Raw genomic sequence first — 17,197 nt, forward strand, 5'->3', positions numbered from 1 at the left:
AATATAATTGGTTATCACTTTTGACCACAATATGTCTCAAAACGTTTAGAATGCTTTCAGGTCATGGTCTCGATGGTACATACAAAGTTTTGTAGTGGTACACCAATGCATTAGTAAGAATGTAGCATTTTATATCATAATGCTCTATTGTAGTAAATGGTAATTTCATGTTTTGTTCAATTATAGCGCCACCAAGAGGCACAATCCCACCAATTTTTTGTGTGTCCTTGGAGTGTGCCCATACATATGTGTCAAATTTGGTGAAAATATCTCATTTGGTTTTGGAGTTATAGACATTTTTCTATATGAGAAGAGAAAAAACAACAGATGGCGGCGTTAGTATATTGCAAGCATGCTATGTTTCCGAATTACTACCACTATGATAGTTTAGTGTCGATAGGAGTAACGGTTTCTAAGATATTGGCAAATTTTAAGTGTTAAAATGCAACATTGCACAATCCATAAGGCAAAACCTGGCATGTTTGGTATCGCAGCACTTGGCAATGATTCAGGAGTCTAAAAGGTGACCACACCCAAAGTTTTAAGCATGTGAATATTTGATGTTACCACTAGGTGGCGCTGGCTCGAAACTTCTCAGGCTCCTTCAAGGCATCAGCTGTTGACCCATAACAAGTTATGTAGTGATAGGTCAATGCGTTCGTAAAATATAGCATTTTACTACAAAAAAAGTAGGTTTTACAAACTATTAAAAATAGAAATAAAAATAAACCTTACTATTTTTAGATTTTGGAGCAAAATTTTTGGATTCTGTGCTTTAAGGTGCTTACCTTTAGTGCTTGGCCCCTAATAATAATAGAAATGTCAAGGGATACAATTATTAGGGCCCGAGCCCAGAATGGGCGAAGGCCCTATTGTTCTTCTAAGGATTATTATTAGGGCCCGAGCCCAGAATGGGCGAAGGCCCTCTTGTTTTCCTAAGGATTCTTATTTTTTATTTTTTATTTTTATTTTTTAAACCTTCCGGGCACTTAAGGGGGTCTTAACATGCTCAAAAAAGCCACAGAGGCTGGGACCCGGGCGTGGTACAGGGCCTCTACAGCGCCCCCTGGAACACATTTAGAAAACTTGATGTACTGCGCACACATACTTACACGTATTGATATGAAACTCTGTACACATATAGATCTCACTGAGCCAAACAACTTTTGTACTCTATGTCATAGGCTCCACCCAACAGGAAGTGAGATATTTAGGGCTGTTTAAAAAGTGCATGCTCTGGAATTTGATGTACTCCTCCCAGGATTTCCATGGGATTGTCACCAAACTCGGTCAGCATAATCTCAAGACATTGGGGATGCTAAATTGCGAGAAACTTCACCAGTTTGTTCGTTGGATAATGCCGATTACATAAACGTGACTATTATGTGTCAAAGTTATAGCGCCACCAACTGGCAGCAGGAAGTGTGTCATTTTCAAAATGCTTTGAAATCAGCTTCTTAATTTTACTCGATTTTCTTCAAACTTCATCAAAATAATGTCAAAACACAGCCGATGAGAATATGTAAAGGGGTCGATGATAAATCAAATGCTGTTGCTGTGGCAACATGTCAAACTTTAACATTTGTTTCCTGTGTTTTTGAGGCAGAAAACATGCTTAGAATTTCATGAAACTCAACACACACATCAGTATTAATGATAGTAAAACACTGGCAAAAGATCATAAATGGGCGTGGAGGAGGCACTCTATAGCGCCACCTTTTGACAAAAGTTGGAGGGTTAGTTGTAGCTACAGACATCAAACTCGGTCGGTATATTGGTCTCATCAAGCCGGACAACTTTCTAATTTACACCCATTAGCTACGACCAACAGGAAGTCGGCTATTTTGATTTGAATGTGGATTTTTGGAAAAATATAGCTGTGAATAAATTCATATCACTCATAGCAGAATCAGACAGTTCACACCAAACTTTGTCAACATGATGCCAAGATACTAAAGATGCTAAATTGTGAACGGCTTTGGGATATCTTGAACGGTGTTGATGTGGTGATTTATGAAAGTAAAGTAAAAAAGATGAAGAGTTATTTCCATATATCTTTAAATTGCATTATTCTAACTCATCAAAACTTTTTACATATAAAGAACAAGAAATTCTTAGGAAATATGTGTTTCAAAATGTTATCATGCTCAGAGGCCCCAAAAACATTAAAAGTGTCATATATGTTTGTCAGATTAAAGCTCTAATACCAGGGATGAACACTAGAGGTCCTCATAAGATAAGGAATCGTTTGACCTCTAATGCTATTTAGCTCATTCTCAGTGTATAAGAATGACAATAATGCATAGAATCAGTTGATATGTACTGTACTGTCAGTGTACTTTTACATAATTATTTTGTATAGGTGCTTAAAGAGCATTAAAATCTTTTTTTTAATCTTTAAAGGAAAAATTATATGATTTATATACATATATACACTCTCACTGATAGAATAAAAAATCTTATAAGTATGACACTATACTGCTCAGTTCACTTAATTAGAATGAGAAACAAATACATCAACTAAGTTAATATGTATTTATTTTTAATATATTTGTTTATAATTATTTCACAGATGCTTATACACCGCGTTCCAAATTATTATGCAAATGATATCTTTCTCTGGTTTTCATAATTAGTCAATGCAAATGACAGTCAGTATAATCTTTAAGTCATCAACCATTAGGGTATAATTCGAATTTTATTGAACAAACCTCCTAATGATAACAGTATTTATTTCAAAAATAAAAAACTGAAAATGCACTGTTCCACATTATTATGCACAACAGAGTTAAAACATTGTATAGGTTGTAAAGAACTGAAAATGGGCATTTTCTGAATTTGCAGCATTAGGTGGTCATATTTACTGAAATCTAAATCTATTTCAATCAAAAACATCCTAACTGGGCAAGTTACATCTTACCATAGGACCCCTTCTTTGATATCGCTATCACAATTCTTGCATCCATTGAATTTGTGAGTTTTTGGAGAGTTTCTGATTGAATTTGTTTGCAGGATGCCAGAATAGCCTCCCAGAGCTGCTGTTTTGATGTGAACTGCCTCCCACCCTCATAGATCTTTTGCTTGAGGATGCTCCAAAGGTTCTCAATCTGGTTGAGGTCAGGGGAGGATGGTGGCCACACCATGAGTTTCTCATCTTTTATGCAGATAGCAGCCAATGACACAGAGGTATTATTTGCAGCATGAGATGGTGCATTGTCATGCATGAAGATGATTTTGCTACGGAAGGCACAGTTCTTCTTTTTGTACCATGAAAGAAAGTGGTAAGTCAAAAACTCGACATACTTTGCCGAGGTCATTTTAATACCTTTAGGGATTCTAAAGGGGCCAACCAGCTCTCTCCCTATGATTCCGGCCAAAAACGCCACCTCCTTGTTGTGGTCGCAGCCTTGTTGGGACATGTTCCATCCACTACTCCATCTATCTGGACCATCCAAAGATGCACAACAGTTTGAAAATGAGTCTTCATGTATGTCTGGGCCCACTGCAACCGTTTTTGCTTGTGAGCATTAGTTAGGAGTGGCCGAGTAGTAGGTTTATGCTCAACTGCAAGCCTCTGGAGGATCCTACACCTTGATGTTCGCGGGACTCAAGAGGCACCAGCAGCTTCAAAAACCTGTTTGCTACTTTGTAAAGGCATTTTAGTAGCTGCTCTCTTAATCTGATGAATTTGTCTGGCAGAAACCTTCCTCATTCTGCCTTTACCTGCACGAACCTGTCTGTGCTCTGAATCAGCCTCAAATCTCTTCACAGTACAATGATCACGCTTACGTTTTCGTGAAATATCTAATGTTTTCATACCTTGTCCAAAGCATTGCACTATTTGACGCTTTTCGGCAGCAGAGAGACCTTTTTCTTTCCCATAATTGCTTGAAACCTGTGGCCTGCTTAATAATGTGGAACATCCTTCTTAAGTACTTTTCCTTTAATTGGGCTCATTTGGCAAACTATTTATCACAGGTGTCTGAGATGCATTTCAGTGATCCAAAGAGCCATGAGACACAATACCATCCATGAGTTTAATTGAAAAACAAAAAACTGTGTTTATGACACGTACATACAATTTGCATAATAATTTGGAACGCGGTGTAGATCATTAAAATAATAATTAAACATGGTTGTAGACCATAAAACCTGTTGGTAGCTATTTAAAATAGGATCTCTTTTGTTAACATTACTTAATGCATTAACAAACATGAACGAACAACGAACAATATATTTGTACTCGATTTTCTTCAAACTTCATCAGAATAATGTAAAAACACGGCCGATGAGAGTCTGTAAAGGCCTCCCTGATGCATCAAATACTGTTGCCATGGCAAATTTAAAAAACATACATTAAAATATTTGTTTCCTGTGTTTTTGAGGCAGAAAGCGTGCTTAGAATTTCATTTTCCATTTTCAGTGATTTATTATATCTTTAAAGTGCAGCATCCAAACACTTTGAAACTTTTTTCAAACAAAGAACTATTCATTCCGATCAAACACAGTTCTTTTCATAATTATACAAAACTCCACGAATGAAAGAAAATTAAAAAACATATCTGATCTCACTCTGCTCTGCACTCTGTGTGTGTGTGTGGTAAGTGGCTGAGTGTAAGGAGGGGGGATGGGTGGTAAGAGAGAGAGGAGGAGAAGAGGAGAGGAGGAGAGACAGTTAGGGTTAGTCCAGAGGGTTACTGTGAATGCATGTGCCCGCTGGGCACCGTTTTCCTGATACTACCGGGATGGTGATTGCGTTTATGGCGAGGGCCCGCCATCGATGCTTGCAGATATATTACACTTTGGTCCCTAAAGAAATCTTGAGAAACAATTTTATTTAAAAAAGTTTTTCGAGGTGTAACAATTAAAAAAAAAATCTAAAAAACATTAGATGTCATATATGAGCCATACATGTCATTTTGACTCTTAAAGTGGTTGAGCATGCAAATTAAATGGCTGCACTACAAAATATTCCATTTCTAAAACATCACATACAGGATAAATACTTCACATCATGCAGATTACACAGATTAAACCTTTACGGTTTAGTCACAAGGCTTGTCACAGTATAAGAAAACGAATACAATATTTTACAATAATGAAAACAATTATATGCATACTATAACCCCCAAACCACCTACCCTCCCACCCCTTCCCTATACAATACTAGCCCATATAAAAATATAAATATGATGTTTGCATAGAACTGTGGGTTTCCTGAAAGAGAAAGCATGTCAGATGTAATGCACATAACTGTGTCCTCTCTTAAAACACTTTCATTTATTCTTCAGCACTTTGCTCTGCCTTTTGACCTTTCCATTTCTCCTTTGACCTTTCGTTCTCTGTCTGTTTCTTTCACTGGTCCAACTCGTGGCTGTCTTGGCTTCGAGGCCGATAGTGACGTGCACAGAACTCTCTGATCCGAATGCAAGCCTCGATCATCATCTCCTCTGGGACAGTTACCACAATTCGGAAAAAGTTTGGATATTCAAATGCCTACAAAAAGAAACAACACAGGTATCAGAATAGATGCAACTAATCTTTGTGACAAATAATAGGTTAAAGCAGAGGTTCTCAACTCTGGCCCTCGAGGTCCACTTTCCTGCAGAGTTTACCTCCAACCTTGATCAAACTCACCTGCCTGTAACTTTCTAGTAATGATGAAGAGCTTGATTAGCTTGTTCAGGTGTGTTTGATTAGGGTTGGAGCTAAACTCTGCAGGAAAATTGACCTCGAGGGCCAGACTTGAGAACTCCTGGGTTAAAGGCATTGTAACAGACTAAGGTTGAGATGAGATAAATAATTCACCGTAGCAGGCAAACAGAACACAGACTGCTCAGTGACCAGCCGTTCAGTGAACTCCACATCATTCTCGAAATCTGGGAAGTGTTCCATCTCGATCCCCACCTGAGAATGAGCCAGCATAAAGTACATTTAACCTTTGCGTATTTGCAACTTTGCACTTTTTGCAAACATGCACACTCTTTAATATGGGCATCCTGATGAGTAAGTGTGCCAAGTATGATTAAGTGTCTATCAGGCCTTTTAAAGAGATAGCTCACCCAAAAATGTACAAAAAACACTTAAACTTCAAAATTGTCCTACATCACTGTTTTACCTTTTTTTGTAACGTTCACTTTGTAAACACTTGGTTGGTAGTAGCAATGTAGGTCGATTTTGAAGTTGGAGGAGAAAATGAGATGGGAGTTTTTTCGATCTACCCTAACTGTCTTGAACCAGAATACGCAGAGTACACGCAGAACTAGACAAGACAAGCATTTGAGGTTAAAAAGTATATAAATTGTAAATTATTTTAGAAAATAACCGATCGTTTCGCTAAATAAGACCATTCCTTCTCGGCTGGGGTCGTTTAGAGCCCTTTGAAGCTCCATTTAAACAATATTTTCGAAGTAAAAAAAAAAATCCTGAAAAGTTTTCCTCAAAAAACATAATTTCTTTACGACTGAAGAAAGAAAGACATGAACATCTTGGATGACAAGGGGCTGAGTAGATTATCTGTACATTTTTGTTCTGGAAGTGAGCTTCTCCTTTAAGTTCAAACAAAAAATGCTGAAAACTAAACAGTTCAAAGTAGGCATGAAATGAAAATTCATCCTATTTCTTTTCTAAATGCATGTTATTGACTTATTGTGAATGATTTATTCATGCAATGTTTTAAATTTGGTTTGATTTATAATTTGTAATCAAAAGTAAGGGGTCAACCAATATGTTTTTCAGGGTCGTTTCCAATACCGATTATTACAGATCAAGTAGAATTAGGAATAACAAGGGCTCTGAGAATTTAAAAAAAATGCTTTTTAATTATTTTATAGGCAAATCGTTTTTGAAAATGACCAATACCGATAACCATAAAATGCTCAATATCGGTTCCGATAATCGGTCGACCCCTAATCAAAATTACTTGATAGTCCACTTAAGCCTTTCCTACAGTGGACTGTAAGTTCACATTCAGATCTCCCTTCATCCAATCAACAACTGATGGGTAGAACCACGTGCCCGACAAAGATAAGATCTGTCGATACTTTAGTTTCTTTGCGACTTTATTAGCTTACAGGAGGGAGAAACATTCATTTATATTTCGATACTTCTGTAATGACCCTGTATAGACAGCAACATAATTACCACAAGAATATGCATCATGGAAGAAATTGTTAAATAAAGTTATTTTTGTTTGTTTTTTTTTGCGCGCAAAAAGTATTCTCGTAGCTTCATAAAATTATGGTTGAACCACTAATGTCACACGGACTATTTTAACAATGTCCTTATGACCTTTCTGGATCCTGAACATGAAAGTACCAATGCTGCTGTCTATGCAGGGTCAGAAAGCTCTGAGATTTCATTAAAATTATCTTAGGTCTTAAGGGTTTGAAACGATATGAGGATGAGTAATTAATGACAGAATTTTCATTTTTGGGTGGATCATCCCTTTAAGTTTAGAAACGATGCTTTAGGGTGTCTTCACAATTGTCACATTTGGTTTGTGAGTTCTGTCACAAATTATACATCATTCAACCCGACTAGTCAGGTTGTGAACGTATCACTATGCCTTTAGGTTTGGTATCTTTAGGTTTGCTGTCAAAAATGCCAGTGCCGGTCTGGACCAAATGAAGCAAACGAACCGAACTACAAGTGTGAACGCACCATTATTTTCATCCACTCTATCCACAAAATTCCACTCACCATAATGTACATGGCTCCTGATGGCATCACTGGATTCAGCCCGGGAACAGTTGACAGCTCTGAGTAACATATCTCTGAGTTTGACTAAAGAGGGACAATAAAATTGTGTTATTATCAGAGTCTAATGTTGTGAATCCACAAGTTTTTCTCTGTAAAGCTCTTTTCCTCTTACCTTGAGGAAACTGATGGTGCCTTGGTAGAACTCGGGTGGTGTGTCATTCAGAATGCTTTCTAATGCTCCCTGAACCACAGTACAGGGTCCCAAAATGCGTTGGCTTAGTTTCACAAGACCCTCTCGAATCTAGAGTGAATATAAACATTATTGATATGTTTTTTTTGCATATTTTTTCTGTTACAGATGAGAGGCTAATACTTACTCCAGCTCCAAATATGTCATTACGATCATGGATGAGGATCCAGCCCATCCTCCAGCCTGGAACCAACCAGCGCTTAGCAAGACCACCACAGGACAGGATGGGCACGTCAATGCAGAGAGGTGCCAAAGGGTGGAAATCACAGCCTGGGAATACCTGAAGAATGACAGATACACTTAGCCCACTCATTACAACATTGTAAATATCAATACGTTTTTCTTTTCTTTTTTTAAAGAATTCATAATGTTATATAACATAATATAATAATCTATATAAAAGCAAGATGGATGATACTCCATCAAAAGTTTGGGTTAGTAAGATTTTTTATAATGTCTTTTAAAAACATTTGCTCACGAAGTCTGCATTTTAATTGATCAAAAATACGTTTAAAAATGGTAATATATAATCTATATTATAGTTTTCTATTTTATTGCATTTTAAAATGTAAGTTTAATTTTAAGCAGCCATTTTTCCAGACTAAAATATATTTGAAATGTATATTATCATATAATAAGAAAATCTATTTAAAATGCAAGATAGATGATATTCTATCAAATGTTTTAGAGTTAGTATGATTTCTTAATGTTTTTGAAAGAAACTTGCTCACAAAAGCCACATTTTAAAATACAATTTCAAATGCAAGATAGATGATATTCCATCAAAAGGTTTAGAGCTAGTAATATTTTTAAATGTTTTTGAAAGAAACCTACTCACCAAGGCTGCATTTATTTGATTAAAATACATTTAAAAACAGTAATATTGTAAAATATTATTACAATTTAAAATAACTGTTTTATATTTTATTACGTTTTAAAATGTAATTTACATTTTTAGCAGCTATTATTCCAGTCTTCATCAGTGTCACATGACTCATCAAAAATCTTTTCTAATATGCTGATTTGGTGCTTATGAAATATTTGAATAGAAAGTTCAAAATAGCAGCATGTATTTGAAATACTTCTTATGTAATAATGCAAACGTCTTTACTGTAATTTCTGATCAGTTTAATGCTTTTTTTTTAATCTTATAACTCCTTACATTTGAATTTTTAGTTTTTCTTTTTTTGGGCAGTAGACGATTGTAAACATAACAGTATGTTAGTTGCATTCTACAATGCTCTGGATGCTGTCACCAGTTTATTGTGAAGAGGAGCCAGAAACATTATAGAATTTATAGGGGACTAAGAAATGTATAAGGGTAGCGAGAGAGAGAGAGAGTTCCTTGCTTGTAGCTTTTTTTGTGGCCGTCCGCCTGGCTCTAATTACGATTATGGCTTCACATCTGGTCGATGGATCCGCCCCATCTCCCATTGGCTAAGATACTGCAATTTGCAGAGTTGGCCCTATTTCACAAGCTCAAAGTTGGAAGTATGTGTTGCTGCTGTAGTTTTTTAAAGAATCCAGACAGTGAGGCCACATGGCATGCAAAATACTGTACCAGATGGAGCTCAAAAACACATCCAGCCAATCAACAATCTACCTACGATGAAACGAGGGGGCCGCTCCAGTACGTCAGCTTCATGCATGTACTAACCACAAACACATGCGATGAAAACTGCAAAGTCATTGAGGTATGCTTAAACCCCTCATTCTTGGCTTACAACCCCAATTGGTATACTGGGTTATGAATACCTTAGAATACAAACCACATTAAGTTGAAAAAGCACTGTTTTTCACATTGTGGACCTGTTGACCCCTGCTCGATCTTAACTGTCCTTCATGACCCAAACCTCAGAATGCTGTTCAACATCTATTCACCACACAAAACTCTAATCCCTCCAGTGCTGATGTGGTTTCCTTTGCTAAACAAGGCTGAGCTGAGCCAGGGAAATGCACGCTACCCAACAGAAGGATGTTTTCTACAACTGCAGTACACTTTAATGCAGATCCAAGATCAAGAATCCATTTTGGGATCCTCAGAGAACCTTTTAGTGAACAGCTCTTAAAAGAATTTATTTATTGCAAAGAACATCTGAAGAACCTTTATTTCCACTATAAAATCCATTTGTGCAATGTAAACGTGCTGTGGCTGTAAAAGGTTATTCACGGAGCCATAGATGCCAATAAAGAACATTTCATTTTAGGAGTGAACTAAAAGTTGCTAAGATTGAAAAGTGTCTTTCAGTCAAAAGTTTTAAATTCAAAAAGAATTTTTATTCTTGTGATCAAATCTACATTTTCAGCATCATTACTGCAGTCTTCAGTGTCACATGATCCTTCAGAAAACATTCTAAGATGCTGATTTGCTGTTTAAGAAACAGTTATTATTATTTTCAATAGTTAGGATTCTTTGATAAATAGAAAGATCCAAAGATAAGAATTTATCTAAAATATCAGATTTTTTTTTTTGGGAAATTATTTGGCAAGGATGCTTTAAATTGATAAAAAGTCATGATAAAGGCATTTATAATGTTACAAAAGATTTTTATTTCAGATAAATGCTGTTCTGGACTTTCTATTCATCAAAGAAACCTGAAAAATTCTACTTAGCTGTTTTCAACATAATAATAATAATAATAATAATAATAAATGTTTTTTGAGCAGCAAATCAATATTAGAATGATTTCCGAAAGATCATGTGACTGCAGTAATGATGCTAAAAATTCAGCTTCAAAATAAATTACATTTAAAAATAAGAACACAGTTGTTTTAAATAGTAAAAGCATTTCAAAATTTTACTGTTTTTGCTTTACTTTGATTCAAATAAATGCAGGCTTGGTGAGCAGAAGAGACTTTTGGTAGTGTAAGCCAGACTCAGTCGAGATTTAACAGGGGTCAAAGGTGAGCGTAGAGTGTCAACTCCATAAAAGACCACTGTGAGAAGATCTGTGGTCTACTTGACCTTTGAGTGCCTCATTAAAGTGGGTTAAAAGTGGACAGAGCTTGGAAAATAAACAGTTCTTAGAAAGTAAATGCAAGCGTTTCCATATTCATTGTGAGCTTACCATGTCTCCGTAGATCTCATCGGCAAGGATTGGGATACAGTTTCTTGATGCCACTAGATCAAATAGATTATTAGCGGATTAATATCCTGGAATTTCTGTGGATGAACATTCATAATACAGTATTTTATTTGAGTAAATATTCACCAGAAAGAATCTTATGTTGGTGTTCTTTGGAGAACACAGAGCCGCACGGATTGGATGGGTTGTTGACAATCATACAGGCTGTTTTGTCATCGATCAGACTCTCCATGTGCTGAAGATCAATCTCCCAGGACTTCTCCGGCTAAAGGATCAGAAAATCAACTGAAGTTTGAAAAAACTCATCTTATGACACAACCAAGAGGTATTGTAGAAGCTTACTATTGTATAGCTGGGAAAATGGATTATATACACTTCCAGTCAAAAGTTTTTGAACAGTAAGATTTTTAATGTTTTTAAAGAAGTCTCTTCTGCTCACCAAGCCTGCATTCATTTGATCCAAAGTACAGCAAAAACAGTACAATTTTGCAATATTTTTACTTTTCAAAACCGCTGTTTTCTATTTGAATATTTTTTTTAAATGTAATTTATTCCTTAGACTTCAAAGCTGATTTTTTTTTGCAGTATTACTCCAGAATTTTTCAAGTTTTTGATAATTAGACAGATCAGAAGAACAGCATTTATCTAAAATATAAATCTTTTATAATACTATAAATGTATATGACTACGTATTTATCAATTTAAAACATCCTTGCTAAATGTATAGTTAATGTACTTAATGTATAGTGTATAATGTTACAAAAGCATTTTATTTCAGATAAATGCTGATCTTTGGATCTTTTTTATTCATCAAAGAACCCTGAAACAATTTACTCAATTGTTTTAAATACTGCTAGAATTATATGACACAAGACTGGAGTAAAGATGCTGAAAATTTAGCTTTGATCACAGAAATAAATTACATTTTTAAAACATATTGAAACAGAAAACCGTTACAGTAAAAAACATTTCAAAATTGTACTGTTTTTGTACTTTGGATCAAAAAAAATGCAGGCCTGGTGAGCAGAAGAGCTTCTTCTGCTAAAAATCTTACTGTTGAAAAACTTTTGATGTGTGTCAATAGTGTAAGGGCTAAAAATTAAAACTATATCAAATTAAAAGCCATTCTTATAATAATTGATTTCTGCAAATAAATGTATTCCTATCTTAGTTGTGTTAGGATCTATAACACTTATTTATTTGTCCTGTATATGAAAGCCTACAAAATAACAGTGCTATTATTGAGCTGTTTCTTTCTCTGCTATTTGTATGTGCGTGTATACGGTTGTTTTTATTTATCGGTCCCAGATGTGGACCATATAGGAATGACACAGCAATTTTTCACATCCACCCCCCAAACCCGCCCAGTCCCGTCCCACCCCTCCCATTTCACTTGTTTTTACACTCCTATTCTTTATTCTTCCTTATTGTTGACTGAAAGGTTGTTCTTACATTTTGCACTTTGTATTTTGTTTTCTGACCCATTCTAAGCTGAAGTGATGGACTTTGTCTGTTTGATTTACACTCATGCAATCAATGTAATTCACTCACCAGGAGATTGTAGTGTCTCACTTGGATGCCCATAGACACCGCCAGCGTTTTATAGAGGGAGAATCCAGGACGTGGAACTAAGATATTGTCCCCTGGGTTACACAACACACTGATGGCCAACTCTATAGCCTGGCTGCAGCCACTGGTCAAGATCACATCCTACAGATTCAAAAAAATAATTACTTCACAATAACTTACAAAAGCATTACAAAATGTGACCCAGGACCACAAAACCAGTCATAATAACAAGTCATTTCTTTGAAATTGGGATTCATGCATCTTCTGAAAGCTTTCCATTGATGTATGGTTTGTTAGGCTAGGACAATATTTGAACTATTGGAATTTGAGGGTGCAAAAAAAAAATCCAAATACTGAGAAGTTCGCCTTTGAAGTTCAAATGAAGTTCTTAGCAATGCATATTACTAATCAAAAATGTAATTTTGATATATTTACGATAGGACATGTACAAAATATCGTCATGGAACATGATGTGTATTTAATACGCTAATGATTTTTAACATGAAAGAAAAATTGATCATTTTGACCCATAAAATGTATTTTTGGCTATTGCTACAAATATAACCCATGCTACTTAAGACTGGTTTTGGGGTCCAGGGTCACAAATGACAAATTATGGATGTGACGCACTTTGCCTTCCAGTGGAGCTTCTGGACAGCTGTAGAAGTTTGCAACAGCTTCTCTGCTCTTTTGGTAACCTGTCAATGTGATATAAAATACAGATTATATTCATGAAGAGCAAACCATATACATTTTATGCAGAATGCAAAAAGCAAGGTGGAGCTATTCGTTGCATACCAAAAAAAAAAAAAAAAAAAAAAAAAAATTCAGCATTCATTTTTTAATTAAGCAGAAAATTATTGTGTAATCTTACCTACTGAAGGAGCATAGCCATTGTATTTGTGTGAGTCAATGGCTTCCTTCACTGCATGTAAAACAGTGTCATCTGTTGGCAAGTTCCCAAACACAGTTGGATCACCTGGTGGAAAATCAAGACAGACATTTACATTTAGTCACTCAGCAAAAAGAATCTTAAGTTGAATGAGACAACTGAATAAGAAAAAAAAGTTTTCTAGTTATACCTATACACCTCAATTGCTGTCTATATAAATAAATATCTTTAATTTGACAAATGTGCGACCCTGGACCACAAAACCAGTCTTAAATGGCACCGGTATTTTGTAGCAATAGCCAAAAATACATTGTATGGGTCATACATTTTTCTTTTATGCCAAAAATCATTAGGATATTAAGTAAAGATCATGTTCCATGAAGATATTTAGTAAATTTCCTACCGTAAATATATTAGTACTTAATGTTTGATTAGTAATTTGCTTATCTAAGAACTTATTTTGGACTATATTTTGATTTTATTACACCCTCAGATTCCAGATTTTCAAAACTTATGGAAAGCTTATTTATTTAGCTTTCAGATGATGTTTTGACCCTTGTGACTGGTTTGTGGTCCAGGGTCACAAAAATAAGACTGCACATATATCTAAACACCTTTTTGACTAAGTTTTCAATTATTAGATAAATAGTTATTTGTATATAAATGAGTTATTTGACCTATAACTTACCAATGGATAGAGCAATCATGGGTTTCTCGGGGTTGGGCGTGAGTTTCATCCCATCCACTATAGCTCGGATGGGGTTGAGTGTTTTTTTGGACATCTCCGAGGGTTTGACGTTCCATCTCTGCTTTTGGCTCTTGAGTTTGGCCGGGTTCACACTCATATGAGTCCGGACACTCACATGATGCACACCGTTCCCGTTGATGAAGTTCCCGTTGATGCCATTGCCGTGGATGCCGTTGTTCTGCGCTCCGTTCATTTTTACCACAAAAGACATTTTCTTGGGTCTGTGCGCTTTTAAAAATAGATGACGTCTAAGAAACGAAAAAAAAAAAAAAAAACATTGATAGAGTACATTATGTCGACGAATACTTACGCGTAAATATTCAGTAACGTTTAGAATCGTAGATACTAAAGGGTTGGATTTTTTTTAATTTACATATTTTATTTTAATAGTTTCATAGGCTATTTTTATACACATTGCCAAATAATGTTTCTATATTAAGAAAAGTTAAATAATTGCGATAAATCGAAAAAAGCATAGCAACAGAATGGGCGCTTTCCATGAGAATCGGTTTATGACAGTAGCCTGCATTTGAAAACGTAATAACTTTAAAAACTGTTAAAATAATTGTATAAGCTATAAATAATAGATTAACACCGCAGAAATATATTACATAAAACCTTTTAGAATTTTTTCAAAACAGATTTAAGAAAATTAATATAATTCAACAATTGTGCGAGAGAAATCTACTTAAATAGCTATACATAGAAACGTGCAAGCAAGTAAACACAGTAACACATACGAAACCTGTCTAAATAATCAGATTAATAGGCTGTAACTGTAGAATAGGTCTAATATTAGACAAAATATCAAAAGATAACACAAAAAGTAATGCAGAAATGCATTTCCTATTGTTTAAAAAAATGCAAAACATACATGCCACAATATATATATATATATATATATATATATATTATATATATATATATATATATATATATATATATATATATATATATAGGCCTATATATTAGACACTAAATGACTAAAACCCCAAATAAGCTAGTTTTATAAGCAACATGCACAGCGTATAATGTAACATAAATACCTTAAGTTGCTTATTATAAAAATCACGCTCCAATGGCTGGGAATGAGGTAAATAGGTAACTTTAAATATGTGCATAGAATGATTCAGTTCTCAGACCGGCTTTATACAGAACCCCCCAAAATGGGTGTTGAACCCTGCCCATATTTCCATTGGCGGAGACTGAGGGCAGTCTAAAACTCCCCCGTTACATCATAAGACTAAATTTTTTAGTTTTTGGGGTTGAACCTCATCCTCCTCTTTCTAGAAACTGCGGCGAGCCTATGATGCGCAGGATCTACGCACGCAATTTGTGTTTCAAAAAAGCGCAAACTCATGCTTTGCACACGACTCTCACTTGTTTTTAGGGACACTTTACATCGTTCAGATGTGTTATTGTCTCATTGTGTCACCTTTATTTGTCGCACCTGTTTGCAGAACACATTTATAATGAGAGAAACTACGCAGTTTAGGTTTAACACTGTATTTCAGTTCTTGGATATCATCAAGCATCATTTGTTGTATTCTTCACTTTTGTAATGAGAATGAAAGGGTTTGGTCTCCACATCTGCCTTACATAAGTTAAGCTCACGTTTTTGAGGGGGATGGAGTTGTTTTATTGGTTTTTGCACTGCAACTATTGGCCATTCTGCTATTATGCAAGTAAAATGATGGTCTGTGAAAAAACTTCTGCCAGCTATCCCAAATATGGACAATCAAAGGCTTAGGGTCTCTCACAATCACAAAAAAGTTCAAATCAACAGTTGACCATGCCTGGTTTTCTACTAATGGGACATCTAGATCAAACACAAACCAACTTGTTTGGAATCTTTTCAATTAATTTGTTTTATAAGAATAATCAAACCAAGTAATTCAAAAATTGGTTGGTTTGGAAAATTCCAGTCTCAATTCTGCGTAACTAAGAGTGACAACCACGTTTTGCATTCATGTTGAAAAGAAAAGGGTAAATAATAACACTGACAATTTTAATTCTGTGTGAACTGTTGCTTTAATGAAATGTCTTACAAATAAATATGAAAATAAGTCTTACGTAAGTCTTCCAAGCTCAAATTATCCAAAAACACTTACAGACATTGCTATTTTATCATGAATGAGAGCACAGCATCTGATGCAATCATGACAAAGTAGTCTGCAATAACATCAAGTCAAATTTACATTCAAGTCAGGTAAATAAAAGTCAGAATGGAGTTTTACAGAGCAATAACCTTGAACTTCAAACCCACAACTCTCTCGTTTTTTTTTTTTTTTTTTGTACTTGGCATAACCACCTATTTAAGAAACCAACACGTACACACACATAATACTGAATTAGTGAGGCCAGCCTAAGTCTAACCTTAAAACGCTTGCTATTTAAACTGAAAGTAGGGTCATCACAACCATGTAGGCAAATGGAGGGTGTGCTTAACACAAAGAGCAAAAAGCTCAATCACAGAAAGCATGTCAACATGTATCCGCTAAAGCACGCCATACAGAGACCCAAAGATGACCCTGATCCACCATATGCGTCACTAAACCAACAGCACACAGCGTTCCTCATTGGAAACCATGTCACTTTGGCGTTATACTCGCACTACATAGGACCTTGAGGGCAAGAGGAATCTAAAGTTATTGATTACAAAAAAACATACAGGACACAAATATTTTGGCATTGACCATCAAGAGCTTTAAGGCAAGCGTTTTGACCTTCATGAGGTAAACAATGAGGTAAAAAAGCGAGTTTCCCAACCCTACTGCGAGTTTATTCTCTATAACATCTGATGTAAACTGCTAAACTCAATGAGTATGTATGCATCTAAAAAACATGATGAAGATCACGTTCACTGGCACTTTATTTTTCATCTGAGTATGAATTAGAATACAATGCATTTATGTATTGATAATCTTCAGCCTCATGTTCTCTTAAAATAT

At 35.4% G+C, this 17,197-nt stretch overlaps 1 protein-coding gene across 1 annotated transcript; it reads right to left on the minus strand.

The window, feature by feature from the left end:
• Positions 1-4,818: 4,818 nt before the first annotated feature.
• tat (tyrosine aminotransferase) lies at positions 4,819-15,427 on the minus strand. The gene is made up of 12 exons (XM_073850947.1): positions 15,293-15,427; positions 14,187-14,494; positions 13,481-13,585; positions 13,237-13,304; positions 12,589-12,747; positions 11,164-11,302; positions 11,020-11,072; positions 8,079-8,231; positions 7,874-8,002; positions 7,702-7,785; positions 5,809-5,907; positions 4,819-5,496 (listed from the first exon to the last, which is right to left on the minus strand). Exons 2-12 carry the CDS (start codon positions 14,455-14,457, stop codon positions 5,356-5,358), a joined length of 1,401 nt encoding a protein of 466 aa, XP_073707048.1. The 5' UTR covers positions 14,458-14,494; positions 15,293-15,427; the 3' UTR covers positions 4,819-5,355.
• Between the last annotated feature and the right edge of the window lie 1,770 nt (positions 15,428-17,197).

The sequence above is a fragment of the Garra rufa genome, chromosome 11, assembly GCF_049309525.1.
Source record: "Garra rufa chromosome 11, GarRuf1.0, whole genome shotgun sequence".
Classification (NCBI taxonomy): Eukaryota; Metazoa; Chordata; class Actinopteri; order Cypriniformes; family Cyprinidae; genus Garra; species Garra rufa.

Excerpts from the sequence above, each read along its gene's own strand:
- tat (XM_073850947.1), bottom strand. The coding sequence starts at position 14,457 with ATGTCTTTTGTGGTAAAAATGAACGGAGCGCAGAACAACGGCATCCAC. Across the intron at positions 11,303-12,588 it reads TGAGACACTACAATCTCCTG|CCGGAGAAGTCCTGGGAGAT; the intron begins GTGAGTGAATTA and ends CTGATCCTTTAG. Across the intron at positions 5,908-7,701 it reads CAGGAGCCATGTACATTATG|GTGGGGATCGAGATGGAACA; the intron begins GTGAGTGGAATT and ends GCTCATTCTCAG.